The sequence below is a fragment of the Triturus cristatus genome, chromosome 5_1 (assembly GCF_964204655.1).
Source record: "Triturus cristatus chromosome 5_1, aTriCri1.1, whole genome shotgun sequence".
Taxonomy (NCBI): domain Eukaryota; kingdom Metazoa; phylum Chordata; class Amphibia; order Caudata; family Salamandridae; genus Triturus; species Triturus cristatus.
This window is the reverse complement of record NC_140587.1, coordinates 770092096-770112322: the sequence shown is the minus strand read 5'-3', so window position 1 is coordinate 770112322 and position 20227 is coordinate 770092096. Positions and strand designations below refer to the sequence as shown.

Sequence of the window (20227 nt, the reverse complement as noted above, 5' to 3'; positions counted from 1 at the left end):
GCTATTCATGCCCACCTGATGCTGGGGATCATACAAAAAAACATATGCCAGTGTTGTTCACTGTTATTCTTATGATGGAAACAGTACTATCAAGGATGCTTACAATAGGCAAAGCATAGCCACCTGAAGCCAGGGCCACCATTATGACTCCGATGTCATAATGCCTAAAATGCCTACAATGTACTAAGGAGGCCCACCTAATGCCGGGGCAGCCATAATATCCTGAATGCCCACAATATGCTGAGAATATTGGCCTAAATAATGTCTTCCATGCTCACAATCAGTAATAGAGGACCATTTTATTCCAGTCCACCAAAATTCCGAAGGGGGACCAATTTTAAATAAATACAGTTCAACCTACTACTAGCATCACTCACAGGGTCAAACCCCGATCCTGCGCTGGTCTCTTCTCCAGAAATCTCGCCTTAGGTGATGGATCTTTGCCACCGTATCTTGACTCAAGGAGCCATTTCAGGCATTACAAGTTCAAAATTCCCATTTCAATTTCAGTTACTTCTATGATGAGAGTTTAAAACATGTATTTCTCTTTAAGAGATTTGTAAGTTTTCTCTCTCTTGTTTTATTCAGATTAGTCAATAAATTCAGTACATTACAGAAATCTCGAAAGAGAGTTTGGTTAGAACACAATCACATTGGGCATTAAGTACGTTCCATAAAGGAATTAAGCCCCTATTCTAAAGCTCAAGATTGGAACTTTAAATTATAAAGACCCATAAAGAGTCCAAGCTCACAAAGAAAAGAGTGAGTTCAGGAGAGCATAAAGCTCAAAGCCAAATTAAAGCATCAGAACTTCCAATAGAGAGTAGTTCATGAAACTCATCTGAGTCTCAATAACACGAACAAATCAATATATAGTTGCAGTAGCAAACTGTAAAATAAAGAGTAAAAAAACAGAAGCAGCAATAGTTACAACCGTCAGTCTAGGACAAGGGACGGGCCAAAGGTGGGTAGAAGAGTGGAGAGGAGAGTGCAGAGGAGAGTTGTGGAGTGCAGTGTGTAGTCTATTCTAGGAACACGCATGAATATAACATTCATTAAACTAGGTTGCAGACATTGTTGCAGGCTCTTTTAGCTCTTGTCCAGTCAGGAGACATTACTCATCTGTGAGCTGGTTCAGTTCTTTCTTTCCCACGAAATAACATGCAGCTTGCAAAGTTCCTATCACAATGTTAGTTACAGACATTCTCACTTAGGCAGCTCTTGGAACCATAAGCCTTGCTTCCCGCAGGCTTTGATCACATCTCTACCTTCCAATTATTCAATGTTTCATTGCGAGAACACTGAGCTATTCTAAAGAAATAAAGAAAGGGGAAAATTAACTTGCCATGTCATGATTAGGTAATGCATTTCATTTTACACGAACAGGAATTATTGTCTAAAGTGTACAGTTATTCTACTCAACATTTTGTGAAAGTATAAAAAAATAGGAAGCGTAGCTAATGCGAATGAACTGTTGCCTTGTAAAATAATACATTTTTTTAAGTCGTAACATTCTGCAGTTATGAAAAAAAATTCTAAGCTTGTCACATTAAGATCATGTACTAAATTGTGGTGTGCATATTACAGCAATGTTGAGTTGACTTTTCTGAGGCCTAATTTAGCAACTATGGCTTCCTAGTGCAACTTGCACATTATAAATATGTGTAATTTTTAATGGTAAAATGTTTACATTAATCATTGCACATTTGGATGCTAAACTAAATAATTTTGCATTTTAATTGTTAGACCTTATCTATTCCAAGAATGGCCATCACACAACTAGAAGAGTCATCACAATGTCTAGAATGTCTACAGTACGTCAAGAACCACAACCTTGTATCAGGGTCACCATAATCGTTAGAATGGCCACAGCATATGAGGCAGAGTATCAAAATGTCTAGAATGCTCACCAAATGCAGGGGCCAATTTTATTCCTGGAATTCCCACCCCAAACTCTTATCAATATCACTGTCACCTCAACCTCTGAATCAGATATCTACAGAATGCAACACTGTCCATATTTCATGTATCAGAGAGTGGTATTCTGTGTGGTTTCGGGCAACAGATATCCCACATGTCAGTAATGCTGCTTGTAAACGCATTTCCACTGTATGAGAGTATCAACAGCATCTTAGATCCTTTTAATTTCGTCTTCAGTGCAGTACATTTTCAATTAGCTATTGGGAATTGTTGTCCAGAATTAACAAAGTCTCCACCTGTAAATGGGCATTGGGAAAGTTAGGAGGGTGTCTACACTAAAATATAAATGTTTAGCATCAGGCGCTAATGAGTTCCATACGGTACAGGACTTTGGTCCTATTGTGGAAAGATACACTGTTGTTCACTTGTCATTATGACGGCAGTGAAAAGGAATTGGAAATTTTCAACTTCATACCATCATATGCATGGTGTTCTGTTGCCACTATGCAGCCTGTGTTGATATTGTAGGCATGCAAGTCAGACACATTGGCATGTTAATGCTTGTTTGCAAATAATTATTTGTGGAATGTTAAAGGTAGCAGAATGATCAAAATTCAGAGTATTGGATAGTAAATATCTCTATTTCTCCACACAGAAGTTGCTCAACTAACAGGCGTAACTTAAGTATCCGTTATCTGCCTTTCTATGGTTGTATGGCAGAATACCATATGCAGAAATATCGTCTGACATAAATATTGTGACCAAAAATAATTTTCAGAAATATTGTCTTATTGGGTTTAGATTTATTGGTTGTAACTCCGACCGGGCGATATGTTTTTTAAACAGTATTTAGAACAAAATATTTTTGATATTTTGACAATGTTGTTCTGGTACCACATCCTTTCAATTGTGTGACAAGGCATTTACACTTCCATTACCATTCAATCCTTGTTGTAGTTTGTGAGTCCGTTGCTATTGGATAATTATGAGACAGAGGCTTTTTTGGAGTGGATGTTTGTATATCTAAAACATGACTGTTAAAATCACTTATTTTATTTCGCTGCTTTCGACATGCATACCTTTCCAACAAGTAAAACAAACACATAGAAAATATTTACAGTAATTACAACATTCAATATTAATCAAAGAACCTATCAAGATTAAGAATAAAAAGCACCAAAAGAACAGATAAAGCTTAAAAATAGGAAATAGCAATTTCCCTGGCCCTTTATGGTGCAAATTAGCACGTGTCCTTATTTTATTGCACTGAATGAGGTTAAAGGACAGCATACCAATTTAGCACTGCATTGGAATTTTAAGACCATCAGATCTTGAAGGTAAATGGTAGTGATTATTCTGCATCCTTGAAGTGCAAGCTAGAGGGGCAAAGATAACAGTTTGTCCCTCTGCTAGAAGTACTTAGCCCATGCTTACTGAGTGGTCACCAATCAGTCTGCAATTAATGTCTCATATATTCAAGCAGCTCTTTGATAGATATTGTGCCATTGGTTTCGCTGTGTTTCATTATGACATCTAAATTATTGCAGAACAGGTAGAACATAATCTCCTTCTCTGCTTCCAGGTGCCCCTTGGCAATGCCATTGTCTTTTCTCTTGTGTGAGTTTAGAGCGAACGAACAACACAGGATAACATGGGCTAAAATCTTTTTCAGGCTATATTCACCTGTTGGGGCCAGAATTCTCTTTCTCAACAATGTTCCAATTGTGAGAGGATCACTACTTGGCAGATTGAACAACCTTCTATCCTGGGTGTTTGTTAACCTCATCAAATAATACTATATAGATTGCAATGTAAAATTGCCAAGTGGGTACAGTGCATAGTGTCTTTCTAAGGCCTTCAGTCTAATTTCTTAGCATTGGTCCTCACATTTTTTCTTTGCAATTGAGTACCTACTCTTAATGTTAGGGGTCATAAGCTTTACTCCAAAACTGCAGTCTCAGTGTTGAGAGAGATACTTAAATTTTCAAGATATACATGCATTTTGACTTGAGTACACATTTCTGAGTGTTCCTTTAATGCTGATTTGTCAGTGATATCAAGCATTTCAGGTCATATTTTCCAGACGACAGTCGACATCTATTCTGGATAGAGCTGTAGTTGACATTAGCCTCTCGGTAGCTGGAGCAATGTTTACTGAAATGTTCTCATGTGTGCCCAATTATGGCTACGCATTTGTCCAGTGGCCAGAGTTTAGCCTTACATACTATCTGGATTCCAACTTTGGCCTGGATCACCTTATAGATCTGCTGTGAGATTCTGTCTTCAGGTACGCAGGCAAAGAGAAGGCTGGCATTGGATGATGCTTCTGATTTCTCAATTGGCTTGTTGTCATGTACCTGGGGTGGAAAGGTGCAAACCTCCTACAGTTTTGCACCTCCAATTACAAAGTTTCTTCCCTTCTGCCTATATTTCTTGAAGACCATTATCTTTGATTGCCTCGTGCAGATCTGTAAGCTGCTCATCTCACTGTACTTTTTCATGGTTCATTGCAGTGCTTGCAGACATTTTGGGGTTTGTTTAGTCAGAATGGAAGTCATCGGCATACAGCGATGCAGGGACCAGAAAAGCCTCTATGCTAGGAATATCTTGTGCAACCCACAGTACTTTCTTATACATATCATTCATATAAATTGAGAAGACCAAATATGACTGTGACAACAAAGTCGATTCACACAGCTCATGCAGCTGACCCCTTAGCAGAAGGTGATTGATTTTTGGCCAATGTTCAATAAATCTGTCTTTAAACCAGTGACATTGAGGCCCAGCTGGTGAACCAGCTTCCTTGCTGGCTGTGCATGACCACATGAGTATATAGATTACATTCACAACCCAGCAGATTTGTTATATTGATAATATTGTGAAAGATAGTGCACAATCTACCCCTAACTCACTTTTGATACTTCTTGTGTTTCTGTGTAGCTTGCCAATGTTATGGGTTTGGCGTGTTGAATAACCAATGTGATGGAAAGACAGGGCAATGCACGTGTCAAGCTGGGTTTCAAGGTTCATCATGTGACCGCTGTGCAACAGGATATTTCAACTATCCTTACTGCCAGAGTGAGTATAACTTTTGGAGGTATTAGTAGAATCACCTCTGAGGGAGTGTTGGTAGCCCAAGCAAGTGTATGCATTAAAAATCTGGTCCCTGCTAGAGGCATATGGCATAAAATACTTGGAATGGTAATATTACAGCATATAACCATGTACATTTCATAATTTAATGCAGCAGGACAGGGATATGAGATGAGTGATCTGGGTTAGGGCCTTAGATATAGGTAAGTAGTAGGGCTTATAGTTTTCCCTACCTATTCCCACTTTAGTAAATTATTTATAAGTTTCTATACATTTACAAAAAAATGTTACTTAAAAGAATATAGTGAACTACAGTGTATTTTCATTTTTTTTTACATGTTTAATTCTTGGCAAAAAGTCTACAGAGTACCACAGTAATACCTACAAATGACTGTGCTACTTGAAAATAGGTGTGGGTGGAACTCACAGAGTTACATGAAAACTCTGCGAGATTCCTCGGAGATCTTAAACGGGCGGAAATTGGCAATCGTGCTGATTTTTAGTACCCGAAACAGCACCACATGGTGCACCAGAGGGCGCTGCATCTTTGCTGCGGTTTGAGTCGATTTTGTACTTTAGTGGCAGCTTTCTCACATCAGTGGTCGTGATCGCCCGTGGCTGCCCGTATTGAGAAAATCTCAATGACTGCCCTCCTAGCACTCGAAAATCATGCCAAGGGATGCCAATTCTCACTCGCACCTGCCACCTTACCATTGGCAAGTTTTGTGCAAAAAAAACTTCATCATGCGGCAGTAGGCAGAATTTGGCTGGAACTCTGCGTTACATGCGTAACATGGTGTGGCCAAAACTCCATTGGCGGAGCAGAATTTATAAATTTAAAAAACATTTATAAATACACTGTACTACATTATATTTTACTAATGTAGTGTATTATAGTGCAGTTAAAAAAAATTATATATATTTTTTCTTTTTTATGTAAGTACTGCCGTTCTTTGTAGGTACTAGCATGGTTCTGCGTAAAGTATTTAAAAAATATATAAAAAAATAAAAATGAATTACACAACCTATTACCACTTTATTAAAGTAGTAATAGGTAGTGAACAACAATAACACCTACTACTTACCTACATTTAAGGCTGTAACCCAGATCGCAGCCAAAGTGTGCTGAAAGCTACATGGCTGCCTTCCACATTTTCCAAAGACATCCATGAGTCGATAATATGCTGCCTTGTCATTGGCATGACCCATGGTATACTGCGGCACAATATATAACTAAGTATTTTGACACTTATAACTTATACCTTAAACACTACTGAAACTATTTACACCTTCAACCAAAAAGTTGCATTTACACCCTATAACCTATAATCCTTCCTCATTACATCTACATCCGTTTACCCACTTTCATTCTACTTCTGTTTTAAATACCACACTCCACACTATGCCATTTCACTCTACGCCACTCCACCCTATGTTACTCCACTGTACGCTATTCCACTGTACACCAACCCATTCTACATCACTCCAATATAAACCACTCCACTCTAATCCACAGTATGCCATGCTACTCAACCCCACTCTACACCACCCCACTCTTCACCCCCCCACTGTATGCTGTTACACTCTATGCTACTCCATTCTACTTCTCTCCAGCATACTCCACTTCACTCCACTCCACCCCACGCCCCTCCATTCTACGCCACTTCACTCTTCACTATTCCACTGTTCGCAACTCCACTCTATGACACTCCACTCTACGCTGTTCTACTGTACACAACTACACTGTACCTCACTCCGCTGTACACCACTCAACTGTACACCACTACACTCTATGCCATTCTAATGTAGTCTATTCCACTCTAAACCGGTCCCCTCTACACAATCCACTCTACACCACTCCAATGCATGCGTTCCCAGTGTACGCCACTTCACTATACCCCACACCAGTCTACGCCATTCCACTATATGCCACTGCACTGAATCTTGCCTCACTCTGCGCTACGCCACTCTACACGATGTATGCTATTACACTGTGCGCCACTACACTTTACCACACTCCAGTCTACACCACTCCACTCTACACTACTCCACTGTACGCTATACCTCTCTTCACCACTCCTGTGTATGCCACTCCAGTCTATGCAACTCCACTCCACAGCACTCTATTCTCTGCTATTCCACTCTGTGGCACTCTACTGTATGACACTGCACTCTACGCTATTCTACTGTATGACAACTACTCTGTACCTCACTCCACTCTGCACCACTCCACTGTACGCCACTACACTCAGTTCCACTCTACTATATGCTATTCCCCACTAAACCGCTCGTCTCTACTCCAATCAACTCTACGCCACCCCAAGGTACGCTTTTCCTGTCTATGCCACTCCACTCTACCCTTCTCCACTGTTTGCCAATCCAAGGTGTGCTATTTCACTGTAAGCAACTACACTCTATGCCACTTTACTTTGTTATTCCACTCTAGGCCACTCCACTCTACCCAATCCACTCGATGTGACTTCATTCTATGCCACCCCACTGTACACCACTCCATTGTACACAACCCCACTGTATGCTAATGTACTCTACGCAACTACAGTCTATGCCACTCCACCCTATGCTATTCCACTCTATGCTAGTTTACTATACGCCACTCTACTGTATGCCAGTCCCCTATTGGCCACTCCCCTGCACGCTATTATACTGTATGCCATTCCACTCTACCCCAGTCCACTCTATGCTATTCCACTCAATGACACTACACTCTACACTATTTTATTGTACGCAACTACTCTGTACCTCACTCCACTCCATACCACTCCACTGTATGCCACTGCACTCTATGCCGCTCTACTATATGCTATCCTACTCTAAACCACTCCCCTCCACACCAATCCACTCTACGCTGCTCCAATGTATACTTTTTCAGTGTACACCACTTCACTCTACCCCTTTCCATTCTACGCCACTCCACTGTATGCCATTACCTTGCTGCACTCTCTGCCACTACACTCTATGCCACTCGGCTGTACACTATTCCATTCTTCGCCACTCTACATCACTCCACTGGACTCTATTCCACTGTGCGCCACTACACTTTACCAAACTCCAGTCTATGCCACTCCACTCTACACCACTCCACTGTATGCTATTCCACTGTACGCCACTCCACTATATGCCACTCCAGTCTACACCATTTCACTCCATGCCACTCTACTCTCTGATATTCCACTATATGCACCTCCACTATATGCAACTCCACTTTACGCAAATCCAAGGTATGCTATTTCCCTGTACACAACTACACTCTATGCCACTTTAATTTATGCTATTTCATCCTATGACACTACTCTACCCAACTCCACTCTATGCCACTACACTCTATCCCACTCCACTGTACTCCATTCCACTGTACACCACTCCACTGTATGCTATTGTAGTCTGCACCACTTCACTCCACTTCACTCCAGTCTAAGCCACTCCACTCTATGCCAGTCCCCTATTGGCCACTCCACTGCACGCTATTCCACTATACATCACTCCATTCTATGCCACTCTACTCTACACTATTCCACTCTATGGCACTCCACTCTAAGCTATTCTACTGTACGCAACTACACTGTTATCCACACCACTCTACTGTACACCACAACACTCTATGCCACACTACAGTACGCTATTCCACTCTAACTCGCTCCCTTCTACACCAATCTACTCTATGCCACTCCAATGTATGCTTTTCCACTGTACGCCACTTCACGCTACGCAACTCCAGTCTATGCCACTCCACTGTATGCCACTCAACTCTACACTACTCCACTCTACGCTATTTTACTGTACACCACCTTACTCTATGCTATTCCACGGTATGCCACTACATTCTATGCCAGTCCCCTATAGGCCACTCCACTGCGCGCTATCCACTGTATGCCACTCCACTCTATCCCACTTCTCTCTATGCCACTCCACTCTACACCACTCCACTGTACGCTGTTCCACACTACACCACTCCACGCCACTCCAGTCAAAGACACTCCACTCTACGCCACTCTACTCTATGCTATTCCACTATATATAACTCCACTCTGTGCCACTACACCACTCCATTGTACGATATTCCTCTTTATGGAACTCCACTCTACACCACTCCACTCTATGCCACTCCACTCTACGTTATTTCAGTGTACAAAACTCAACTCCACCAAACTCCATGCCACTCCACCATACTCTGCTTAACCAGACTGTACTCCACTCAACGACAGTCTATGTACCTCCACTCTTCACTATGCTCCACTCTCTAGCATTCCCCTGTACAACGATGCACGCTTGTCAATGTGAGTCTACAGTACTCTACTTTCATCTATGCCACTGCACAACACTCTACTTCACTGTACAACACTCTACGCAACTCCCTATATGCTGCTCCAACCCATCGCTCCACTCCACTTTAATATACTCTACTCTGAGACACTACTCCACTCTACTCCACTCTACTCCACTACTGCACTCTAAGTCGCTCTGCTCTATGATGTTCTATGCCACTCAACTCTACAGCAGTTTATGCCACTCCACTATACCATACTGTACCGCATTCTACTCTACTCCATGCCACTCCATTGTACAACACTGTAATCAACTCTGTGGCACTCCACTGTTTTCCACTCTACAACACTTTCCAACACTCTACAACATGCCAGTCCACTCCACTGTATGGTACTCCACTACACTCTACAAAACTTTACTCCACTGTATGCTACACCAGTCCATTCTACTCTACTCCACTCTACTCTACAACACGCTGCTCCACTCTATGCTACGCGACTCCACTGGACTCCGCTCCACTCTACTCCACTGCATTACACTTTACCCCACTCTATGCCACTGTATGACACTTTACTCTACTGCACTCTACTCCACTGTATGCAACACTACTCTACAAGTCTCTACAACAGTCTGTGCCACTATACTCACTGTACTCCACTCTGCCCCTACACAACACAACCCTCTACTCCACTCTATGCCCCTACACTCCGCAGTAAAAACCCTCTTCTCCCCTCTACGACAATTCCCAAGACTGTACGACACACCACACTACTCCACTGTAATGTACAAGACCCTACTCCAATGTATGACAGTTTACTTCACTCAAATGGATCCCCCCGACTGCAGAAAGACCGTCACCCATGCACTCATAACCAGCAGATTGGATTACGGCAACGCCTTATACGCCGGAATCAACAGAGGTCTACTACACTGACTCCAGAAGATCCTGCCGCCAGACTCATCCTCGGGACTCCGCGCCACGAACACATGACTTAACACCTGCAAGAGCTCCACTGACTCCCCATCGAGAAGAGGGTCACCTTCAAACTCCTCACCCATGCCTACAAATCCGTCAACCCAAATACCTCAACGAGAGAGTTTCCTTCCACGTGCCCAAAAGGATCCTCCGCTCCGCTGACCTCGCCCAGGCAGAAGTCCCCCGCGTCCGCAGAACTAGAACAGGCAGCAGAGCCTTCTCCTACATCGCAGCCAAGACCTGGAACGAGCTCCCCGTGCACATCAGATGCTCCCCAACCCTGCGAACTTTCAGGAAGGACCTCAAGACCTGGCTCTTCGAATGATCTGAGGCGGCGACTGATCTGGAACTGCCCCCACCCCTATCGCCTTGAGACCCTCACAGGTGAGTAGTGCGCTTTACAAACCCTTGATTGATTGATTGATTGATTGAAAGCCTCTCCACTACGCTCCACACCACTCTACTGTACAACATGCCACACCACTGTATAACACTTTATTCTGCTGTATGCTACCCTATACCACTCCATTCTACTCTACTCTATGGGACAACCCTATACGACAATCTTATCCACTCTACTGTGCTCTACTACTCTTATCCACTGTGTGCCACTCCACTCTACAGTATTCCACTCTATGGCACTATAATGTACGACCCACTACGCCACTCTATAGCACTTCAGTCTATGCCACTCAACTGTACACCATTCTACTCCACATCATGCTACTCCACTGTACACCACTCTACTCTATGCTAATCCACTATACACCACTCAACTCAATAATATTCAGGTTTACGCTACTCCGCTTTATGCTGTTCTGCTATACACCACTTCAGTTTATGCCACTCTTCTGTATACCAGTCAACTCTATGGGCCTGATTCACAAAAGTAAACTTACACTTTTGTGCAAGTTTACGATTTTTTGCAATTCACCAAGGAATTTTATGAGTAGCATCTTTACGACTGCCTATCTTTTTATGTGCGATTCTCCACCCTGAGTGCGGAGACTCCGCAGTTGTAAAGATACTACTCGTAAAATTCCTTTGTGAATTGCAAAACATCGTAAACTTACACACAAGTGTAAGTTTAACTTTGTGAACCAGGCCATATGTAATTCCACTCTACTTCACTCCACTGTACGCTATTCCACTCTATGCCGCTCGACTCTATGCCACTTCACTGTGCGGTATTCCACTCTAAGCCACTCCACTCTATGCCACTCAGATTTACCCCACTCCACTCTATGCCACTCAGATATACCCCCATTCTACACTATTGCACTCTACGCCTCACCGCTCTATGCCACTCCATTGCATGCTACTTCACTGTCCACCACTCCACTTTACACTGTTTCACTCTATGTCACTTTACTCTAGGCCACTCTGCACCACTCCACTCTATGTTGTTCTACTGTACGTCACTACACTCTACACTACTCTAATGTGTGCCACTCTACCCAATTCCATTGTACGCCACTCAACTCTATGCTATTTAATTGTACGCCATTCCACTCTATGCCACAGTCCACCACTCCACTCTACAATATTTCACTCTATGCCACCCCACCATACACCACTCCACTGTACTCTATTCCACTCTATGTCATTCACTGCACACCACTCCACTGTACGCACTTAACTTTACACTACTTAACTCTGTGCCACTTAACTCTACGCTATTTTACTGTATGCCACTCCACTTTAAGCCACTCCACTGTACGCCACTCTGCAGTATGCCACTCCACTCTACACCACTCTACTCTGCGCTATTCCACTATATGCCACTTAACTCTACACCACTCTACACCACTCCACTATTTGCTATTCCACTCTACGCCACTCTACTGTATGTCAGTTCACTGTACAAAACTCTTCTGTATGACACTACTTTGTACAACACAGCCCTCCACTGTACTCTGTAACACTCCGCTCGACGGCAGTACATTCTGATTTTTAAACATTTTTATTTAAAAATAGAAACCATTAAAATTCGATGAAAAAAACCAAAGGTTAACAGTTATAGTTAGGAAAAATGTATTAACTATAACTCATGCCCTAAAGTAGCTATTAACTCGAGGCCTCGCCATGCAGTGCTAATTACCCCACATGTTACATCACTCATGAAATGTTCTATGACATCACTGATAACATCACTGCAACATTTAAAATGATATCATTAATGCCCCAAATTGTGCATGGTGGGGGTGCGAGTCATAGTTACTTTGGGCACTCCTTATAGTTAATGTTGTGTTGCTAGCGAGTTAACAACACTGTGCACAGAGGTGTGCGAGTTATATTAATTTGGAGGTGGTGCATAAATTATAAAAAATTTAGGCATAACTATAACTTTAGAATTTTTTATTTTTGTGTAGTGTAGGTTTGTTTGTATAAAAAGAAAAATAAAGTTTTCCACAATATGAACTCTATGGGGATGTACCCTATGGTTCGAAGGGTAAGTTACATGTTTAAGTCCAAATGTGTAAATATTTAAAACAACTGTTTGAATGTTTTCGCACACTCCCTGCCAACAATAACAATTTCAATTTTGGAATTTTGTGTTACTTCATTTAGTGATGTTTGCAACAATACATTTTTTATTTTAACATTATTGATTTATGCTAATGGAAGCTGCATGTTTTATTGACCTGTCTCTGATAATCTCCTGGTTTTTGCAGGGTGTGACTGTAACCCATATGGGGTTCTCCCTGATGTGTGCAATCGAGAGGGAAAATGCCTTTGTCGCTCTGAGACTGATGGTCCTCAGTGTGATCGCTGTAGGCCAGGGCGCCACTCTTTTCCTGATTGTGACGGTAAGGAACTATGACAAACAACTACTGCTTACAATCTTGCTCGTGTCATCAGTCCCTGTATATAGGGGAGTGCAGAATTAGCATTTCACTTTCAAAGGTGAGTATAGATTGGGTGGCTTGTTAGAGGATAGGGGTTGTTGTTCTACTAATGTAAAATGCTTATAATGCCTCTTTGTCTCAACGACAGTGGCCGATATTGCAGCTATGATGCAAAAACGGCCCTGTAACAAAAACGGCCGCCAAGGGGCCCAAAATCGGCCTCCACCCTGGTTGCCCAACGTGGAAATGCCCAGTGCCCACTAACTGTTTGTTAACACTTGTTATAAGCTGAACAATAAAAATATATATTTTTAAAGTTTTGTATAGATTATACATTTTGAACTTTGTGAATCTGTACAGCTTCTAATAAAAAAAAAAAAATAACCTTCATGTGAGATTTTCAGCAAAATAAGTTTGTACAGTACGCCTTTCCCATTTAATTTAGGTTTTCTCTAGCGTTTTCCTGCAAATCCTAAGGCCTCATTTAGAGTTTGGCATGTGAGATACTCTGACGAAAACGTGGCAGGTAACCAATCTACCATCCTCACCAGGAGGAAACTCCAAGTGTGCCAGTGACATGTCTTTTTTATTTCTCAACAACATAAAACTTTGCTGACCAGGCAAATTAAACATGGCACCCACTCAACACAGAGATTTCTGCCTGAATAGTGAAGATCTCTAAAGATGGCAGTTAGTCTTCTACCACGGGAGTGAAGTACATCCCTTCACTGCCCTGGTGGACGAACAGATCAACCACCATGCCTTAATCTTGTAATTAGTTTTCATCCGCTTTACTTTTAAAGTTTTCTACCTTTAAGTTTGCAATCATTGTTAAGTTAAGTAAAAAGATTCCGAAATTTACAGAAACAAAGTCCAACAATTTCACACACCAAGATCAAGAAGGCACAGCTAGCACATGCTGACTGAATGAAGAGATGTCTTTGTAAACAGGCCTATATTTAAGAGTTTTTCTCTATTTTTTAAATGACATTTCCTTCCCTGCGTCATTTATAACTTTGCAAATGAAGGCTTAGGGTCCGATTTATATGTTGGCAGAGTTCCCTCCCCACCAACAAAGTGGTCCATCTGCCCTGTTTATATGTGGGCGGACCATAGTTTGTCTACAGCTGTGACTACTCTGTCACCACCGTAGCCAAACTTCTAAGGCCATTGGAGAATTGGCTGCATGTTGTTCCGCCCAATTAGAATGGAAAGACATATAACAGTTTTTAACTGTCCGTCACCCCCAGGCAAACCCTGAAAAGCAAAAAATGCCCCCCTCGCCATGGGAAATGACTCCCATGCCGATGGGGGGCATTATTTCTTTTATTTTCAAAGAGAAATTCACGCACCAGGATTTTCTTTTTGAAAATAGAAAAAAAAACTGTTTGGTGCAAGGCTTCTTCATGTTGATTGAGCCCTGCACCAAACTGTGAAAAGCATTGACAGGACCGGCCTGACGGCGGTTCATGCCAATGCTTTATAACTGTCCACCAGCTTGGCTGTCATTTATAAATTAGGTGAATCTCATCTCCGTCAGGACGATGAAGTAATTGACTCCGTTGCTCTAGCACCGTTGCCCTAGCACCGTCGCCCTAGCAGAGAAACAGGCCTTGGGCCAAACAGGGGGCAGCACAGACCACAGACTAGCTTGTTGGTGTGAAAAAGGCCGCTTTATTGGAAACAGGTGCACCTTACAAACAACATCCCTTGGCCTGTGCCGTACAAAACTAATTCTCACTAAAGTATAGCCTTCCTATCTTACCCCCCACCCCCTCCCCTAAACAGGTTTCCCCCCCTGCAACAATTATAACACAACTTACAATTCCTAACTTTCCTACACCTACCTAACTAGGTAACTTCTTATGTTCTATCACACTGTAACCATACCTCATTATATCCCCAATGACCTAGGAAAAAACGCCCCCCAAAAGCATAGCACACCACACCAGCACCTGTTCCAGCGACAACCCCGTACAATTTTGTCCCCCCGATGCACCTGCTCCCAAGAAAACAACCCGAAAGCAAGCCGAATAGGCTAAACAACAGAGACAACCAAAAAAAAGAGTGTGCCAACGAAAAAAAACCCTATCCAAAGCAACAAGCCCAGAGAGCCCCTGCAATCGGCTGTCGTATCACGACCACCAAAATGGTGGCTCGCGACATAAGATGGCCGGTTATAAATATCCCCAGCCCAAAACCAGCCCAACCGCAGCCCACCCAGCCCAACGCTAGCCCAAAGGATCCCAACCAGCCCACTGAGTTTCGGCTGCCCCCCGGCCCAAAACCCCCCGGGGGGGGGGGCAAGCCTCCCGCTGGTCGGCTGCCCCCCCAAATCCCCATTGGGCCAAACAGGGGGCAGCACAGACCATAGACTTGCTTGTTGGTGTGAAAAAGGCCGCTTTATTGGAAACAGGTGCACCTTACAAACAACATCCCTTGGCCTGTGCCATACAAAACGAATCCTCACTAAATATAGCCTTCCTATCTTATCCCCCACCCCCTCCCCTGAACATGTTTCCCCCCTGCAACAATTATAACACAACTTACAATTCCTAACTTTCCTACACCTACCTAACTAGGTAACTTCTTATGTTCAATCACACTGTAACCATACCTCATTATATCCCCAATGACCTAGGAAATTACGCCACTCGAAAGTCGGGACTGACGGCTTTCGCCCCCCCCCCCCCCCCCTTAGGCCTCCTGATGCTTCGGATATCTGCACACACCTATGGCCCTGTCCAAAGCCTCTTTCAGCTGTATTATGTATAATTCCATGCCATATCGAGACAGATGAACCCCATCCTCTCTAAAGAAATACACCTCCGCATAGCGCAGCTCTGGGTGTTCCATCCTACCTATCCCATCCCTATCGCAGAAAATCCTCATGTCCCTATTGATCTTCCTGTGCGCCCTATCTATGGCCTCCCGCCGTTCAGCCCCTCTCCAAATTCTCCTTGGGATAAACTCAGACCATGTGATATGGCAACCGGACCACTGTTTCTGAATCTCCAGCAAATCCCGCTTCATTTGCTTCAACAACGCCAGGCCCTTGCATTGCACCAGGTCATTTTCTCCTAAGTGTATGACTAAAACATCGGGACAAACTCCCCCCCCTGACCACCTTGTTCAAAGCCGGAAATAGCTCATGCCACCTCATGCCCCCCTGTCCCTGCCACTGACAGCGAAAAAGCCTAGGATCCAACTCTATATTAAGATTCCTGTTCTTGTCCCATTCGTAATGCTCCGCTCGCTTCACGAAAGAGTGTCCTAGGATGAGGTTGGAAAACGGGCCACGTCCGGCCCCACCACCGCACCTGAAAAGAGACACATGTCAAAAGAAGAGAAAACCACTGCATGCCTCCTCCTCCATCCCGGCACCCTGCAACCTGTCGTATGTCTTGTAACAGTCCGATTTCCACCTCCCCAAGCGCATAAGGTCTTTCCTTCCCCACCCTTGTCTGGCTGCATCCGTCGCCGCACCTATGCGAAAAGAATGCATCTCAAAAAGTCTGGGGTCCTCACTCCACTATACCATACTGTACCGCATTCTACTCTACTCCATGCCACTCCATTGTACAACACTGTAATCAACTCTGTGGCACTCCACTGTTTTCCACTCTACAACACTTTCCAACACTCTACAACATGCCAGTCCACTCCACTGTATGGTACTCCACTACACTCTACAAAACTTTACTCCACTGTATGCTACACCAGTCCATTCTACTCTACTCCACTCTACTCTACAACACGCTGCTCCACTCTATGCTACGCGACTCCACTGGACTCCGCTCCACTCTACTCCACTGCATTACACTTTACCCCACTCTATGCCACTGTATGACACTTTACTCTACTGCACTCTACTCCACTGTATGCAACACTACTCTACAAGTCTCTACAACAGTCTGTGCCACTATACTCACTGTACTCCACTCTGCCCCTACACAACACAACCCTCTACTCCACTCTATGCCCCTACACTCCGCAGTAAAAACCCTCTTCTCCCCTCTACGACAATTCCCAAGACTGTACGACACACCACACTACTCCACTGTAATGTACAAGACCCTACTCCAATGTATGACAGTTTACTTCACTCAAATGGATCCCCCCGACTGCAGAAAGACCGTCACCCATGCACTCATAACCAGCAGATTGGATTACGGCAACGCCTTATACGCCGGAATCAACAGAGGTCTACTACACTGACTCCAGAAGATCCTGCCGCCAGACTCATCCTCGGGACTCCGCGCCACGAACACATGACTTAACACCTGCAAGAGCTCCACTGACTCCCCATCGAGAAGAGGGTCACCTTCAAACTCCTCACCCATGCCTACAAATCCGTCAACCCAAATACCTCAACGAGAGAGTTTCCTTCCACGTGCCCAAAAGGATCCTCCGCTCCGCTGACCTCGCCCAGGCAGAAGTCCCCCGCGTCCGCAGAACTAGAACAGGCAGCAGAGCCTTCTCCTACATCGCAGCCAAGACCTGGAACGAGCTCCCCGTGCACATCAGATGCTCCCCAACCCTGCGAACTTTCAGGAAGGACCTCAAGACCTGGCTCTTCGAATGATCTGAGGCGGCGACTGATCTGGAACTGCCCCCACCCCTATCGCCTTGAGACCCTCACAGGTGAGTAGTGCGCTTTACAAACCCTTGATTGATTGATTGATTGATTGAAAGCCTCTCCACTACGCTCCACACCACTCTACTGTACAACATGCCACACCACTGTATAACACTTTATTCTGCTGTATGCTACCCTATACCACTCCATTCTACTCTACTCTATGGGACAACCCTATACGACAATCTTATCCACTCTACTGTGCTCTACTACTCTTATCCACTGTGTGCCACTCCACTCTACAGTATTCCACTCTATGGCACTATAATGTACGACCCACTACGCCACTCTATAGCACTTCAGTCTATGCCACTCAACTGTACACCATTCTACTCCACATCATGCTACTCCACTGTACACCACTCTACTCTATGCTAATCCACTATACACCACTCAACTCAATAATATTCAGGTTTACGCTACTCCGCTTTATGCTGTTCTGCTATACACCACTTCAGTTTATGCCACTCTTCTGTATACCAGTCAACTCTATGGGCCTGATTCACAAAAGTAAACTTACACTTTTGTGCAAGTTTACGATTTTTTGCAATTCACCAAGGAATTTTATGAGTAGCATCTTTACGACTGCCTATCTTTTTATGTGCGATTCTCCACCCTGAGTGCGGAGACTCCGCAGTTGTAAAGATACTACTCGTAAAATTCCTTTGTGAATTGCAAAACATCGTAAACTTACACACAAGTGTAAGTTTAACTTTGTGAACCAGGCCATATGTAATTCCACTCTACTTCACTCCACTGTACGCTATTCCACTCTATGCCGCTCGACTCTATGCCACTTCACTGTGCGGTATTCCACTCTAAGCCACTCCACTCTATGCCACTCAGATTTACCCCACTCCACTCTATGCCACTCAGATATACCCCCATTCTACACTATTGCACTCTACGCCTCACCGCTCTATGCCACTCCATTGCATGCTACTTCACTGTCCACCACTCCACTTTACACTGTTTCACTCTATGTCACTTTACTCTAGGCCACTCTGCACCACTCCACTCTATGTTGTTCTACTGTACGTCACTACACTCTACACTACTCTAATGTGTGCCACTCTACCCAATTCCATTGTACGCCACTCAACTCTATGCTATTTAATTGTACGCCATTCCACTCTATGCCACAGTCCACCACTCCACTCTACAATATTTCACTCTATGCCACCCCACCATACACCACTCCACTGTACTCTATTCCACTCTATGTCATTCACTGCACACCACTCCACTGTACGCACTTAACTTTACACTACTTAACTCTGTGCCACTTAACTCTACGCTATTTTACTGTATGCCACTCCACTTTAAGCCACTCCACTGTACGCCACTCTGCAGTATGCCACTCCACTCTACACCACTCTACTCTGCGCTATTCCACTATATGCCACTTAACTCTACACCACTCTACACCACTCCACTATTTGCTATTCCACTCTACGCCACTCTACTGTATGTCAGTTCACTGTACAAAACTCTTCTGTATGACACTACTTTGTACAACACAGCCCTCCACTGTACTCTGTAACACTCCGCTCGACGGCAGTACATTCTGATTTTTAAACATTTTTATTTAAAAATAGAAACCATTAAAATTCGATGAAAAAAACCAAAGGTTAACAGTTATAGTTAGGAAAAATGTATTAACTATAACTCATGCCCTAAAGTAGCTATTAACTCGAGGCCTCGCCATGCAGTGCTAATTACCCCACATGTTACATCACTCATGAAATGTTCTATGACATCACTGATAACATCACTGCAACATTTAAAATGATATCATTAATGCCCCAAATTGTGCATGGTGGGGGTGCGAGTCATAGTTACTTTGGGCACTCCTTATAGTTAATGTTGTGTTGCTAGCGAGTTAACAACACTGTGCACAGAGGTGTGCGAGTTATATTAATTTGGAGGTGGTGCATAAATTATAAAAAATTTAGGCATAACTATAACTTTAGAATTTTTTATTTTTGTGTAGTGTAGGTTTGTTTGTATAAAAAGAAAAATAAAGTTTTCCACAATATGAACTCTATGGGGATGTACCCTATGGTTCGAAGGGTAAGTTACATGTTTAAGTCCAAATGTGTAAATATTTAAAACAACTGTTTGAATGTTTTCGCACACTCCCTGCCAACAATAACAATTTCAATTTTGGAATTTTGTGTTACTTCATTTAGTGATGTTTGCAACAATACATTTTTTATTTTAACATTATTGATTTATGCTAATGGAAGCTGCATGTTTTATTGACCTGTCTCTGATAATCTCCTGGTTTTTGCAGGGTGTGACTGTAACCCATATGGGGTTCTCCCTGATGTGTGCAATCGAGAGGGAAAATGCCTTTGTCGCTCTGAGACTGATGGTCCTCAGTGTGATCGCTGTAGGCCAGGGCGCCACTCTTTTCCTGATTGTGACGGTAAGGAACTATGACAAACAACTACTGCTTACAAT

General features: G+C 43.4%; 1 protein-coding gene across 1 annotated transcript in view; it reads left to right on the top strand.

Moving 5' to 3' along the window:
* LAMA3 (laminin subunit alpha 3) overlaps positions 1 to 20227 on the top strand; it is an 881606-nt gene that overhangs the window by 311772 nt on the left and 549607 nt on the right. The window contains exons 13-15 of the mRNA XM_085605753.1: positions 4861 to 4998; positions 12949 to 13083; positions 20058 to 20192. Coding sequence (XP_085461879.1) covers positions 4861 to 4998; positions 12949 to 13083; positions 20058 to 20192 — 408 coding nt within the window. The remainder of the gene's footprint in view (positions 1 to 4860; positions 4999 to 12948; positions 13084 to 20057; positions 20193 to 20227) is intronic.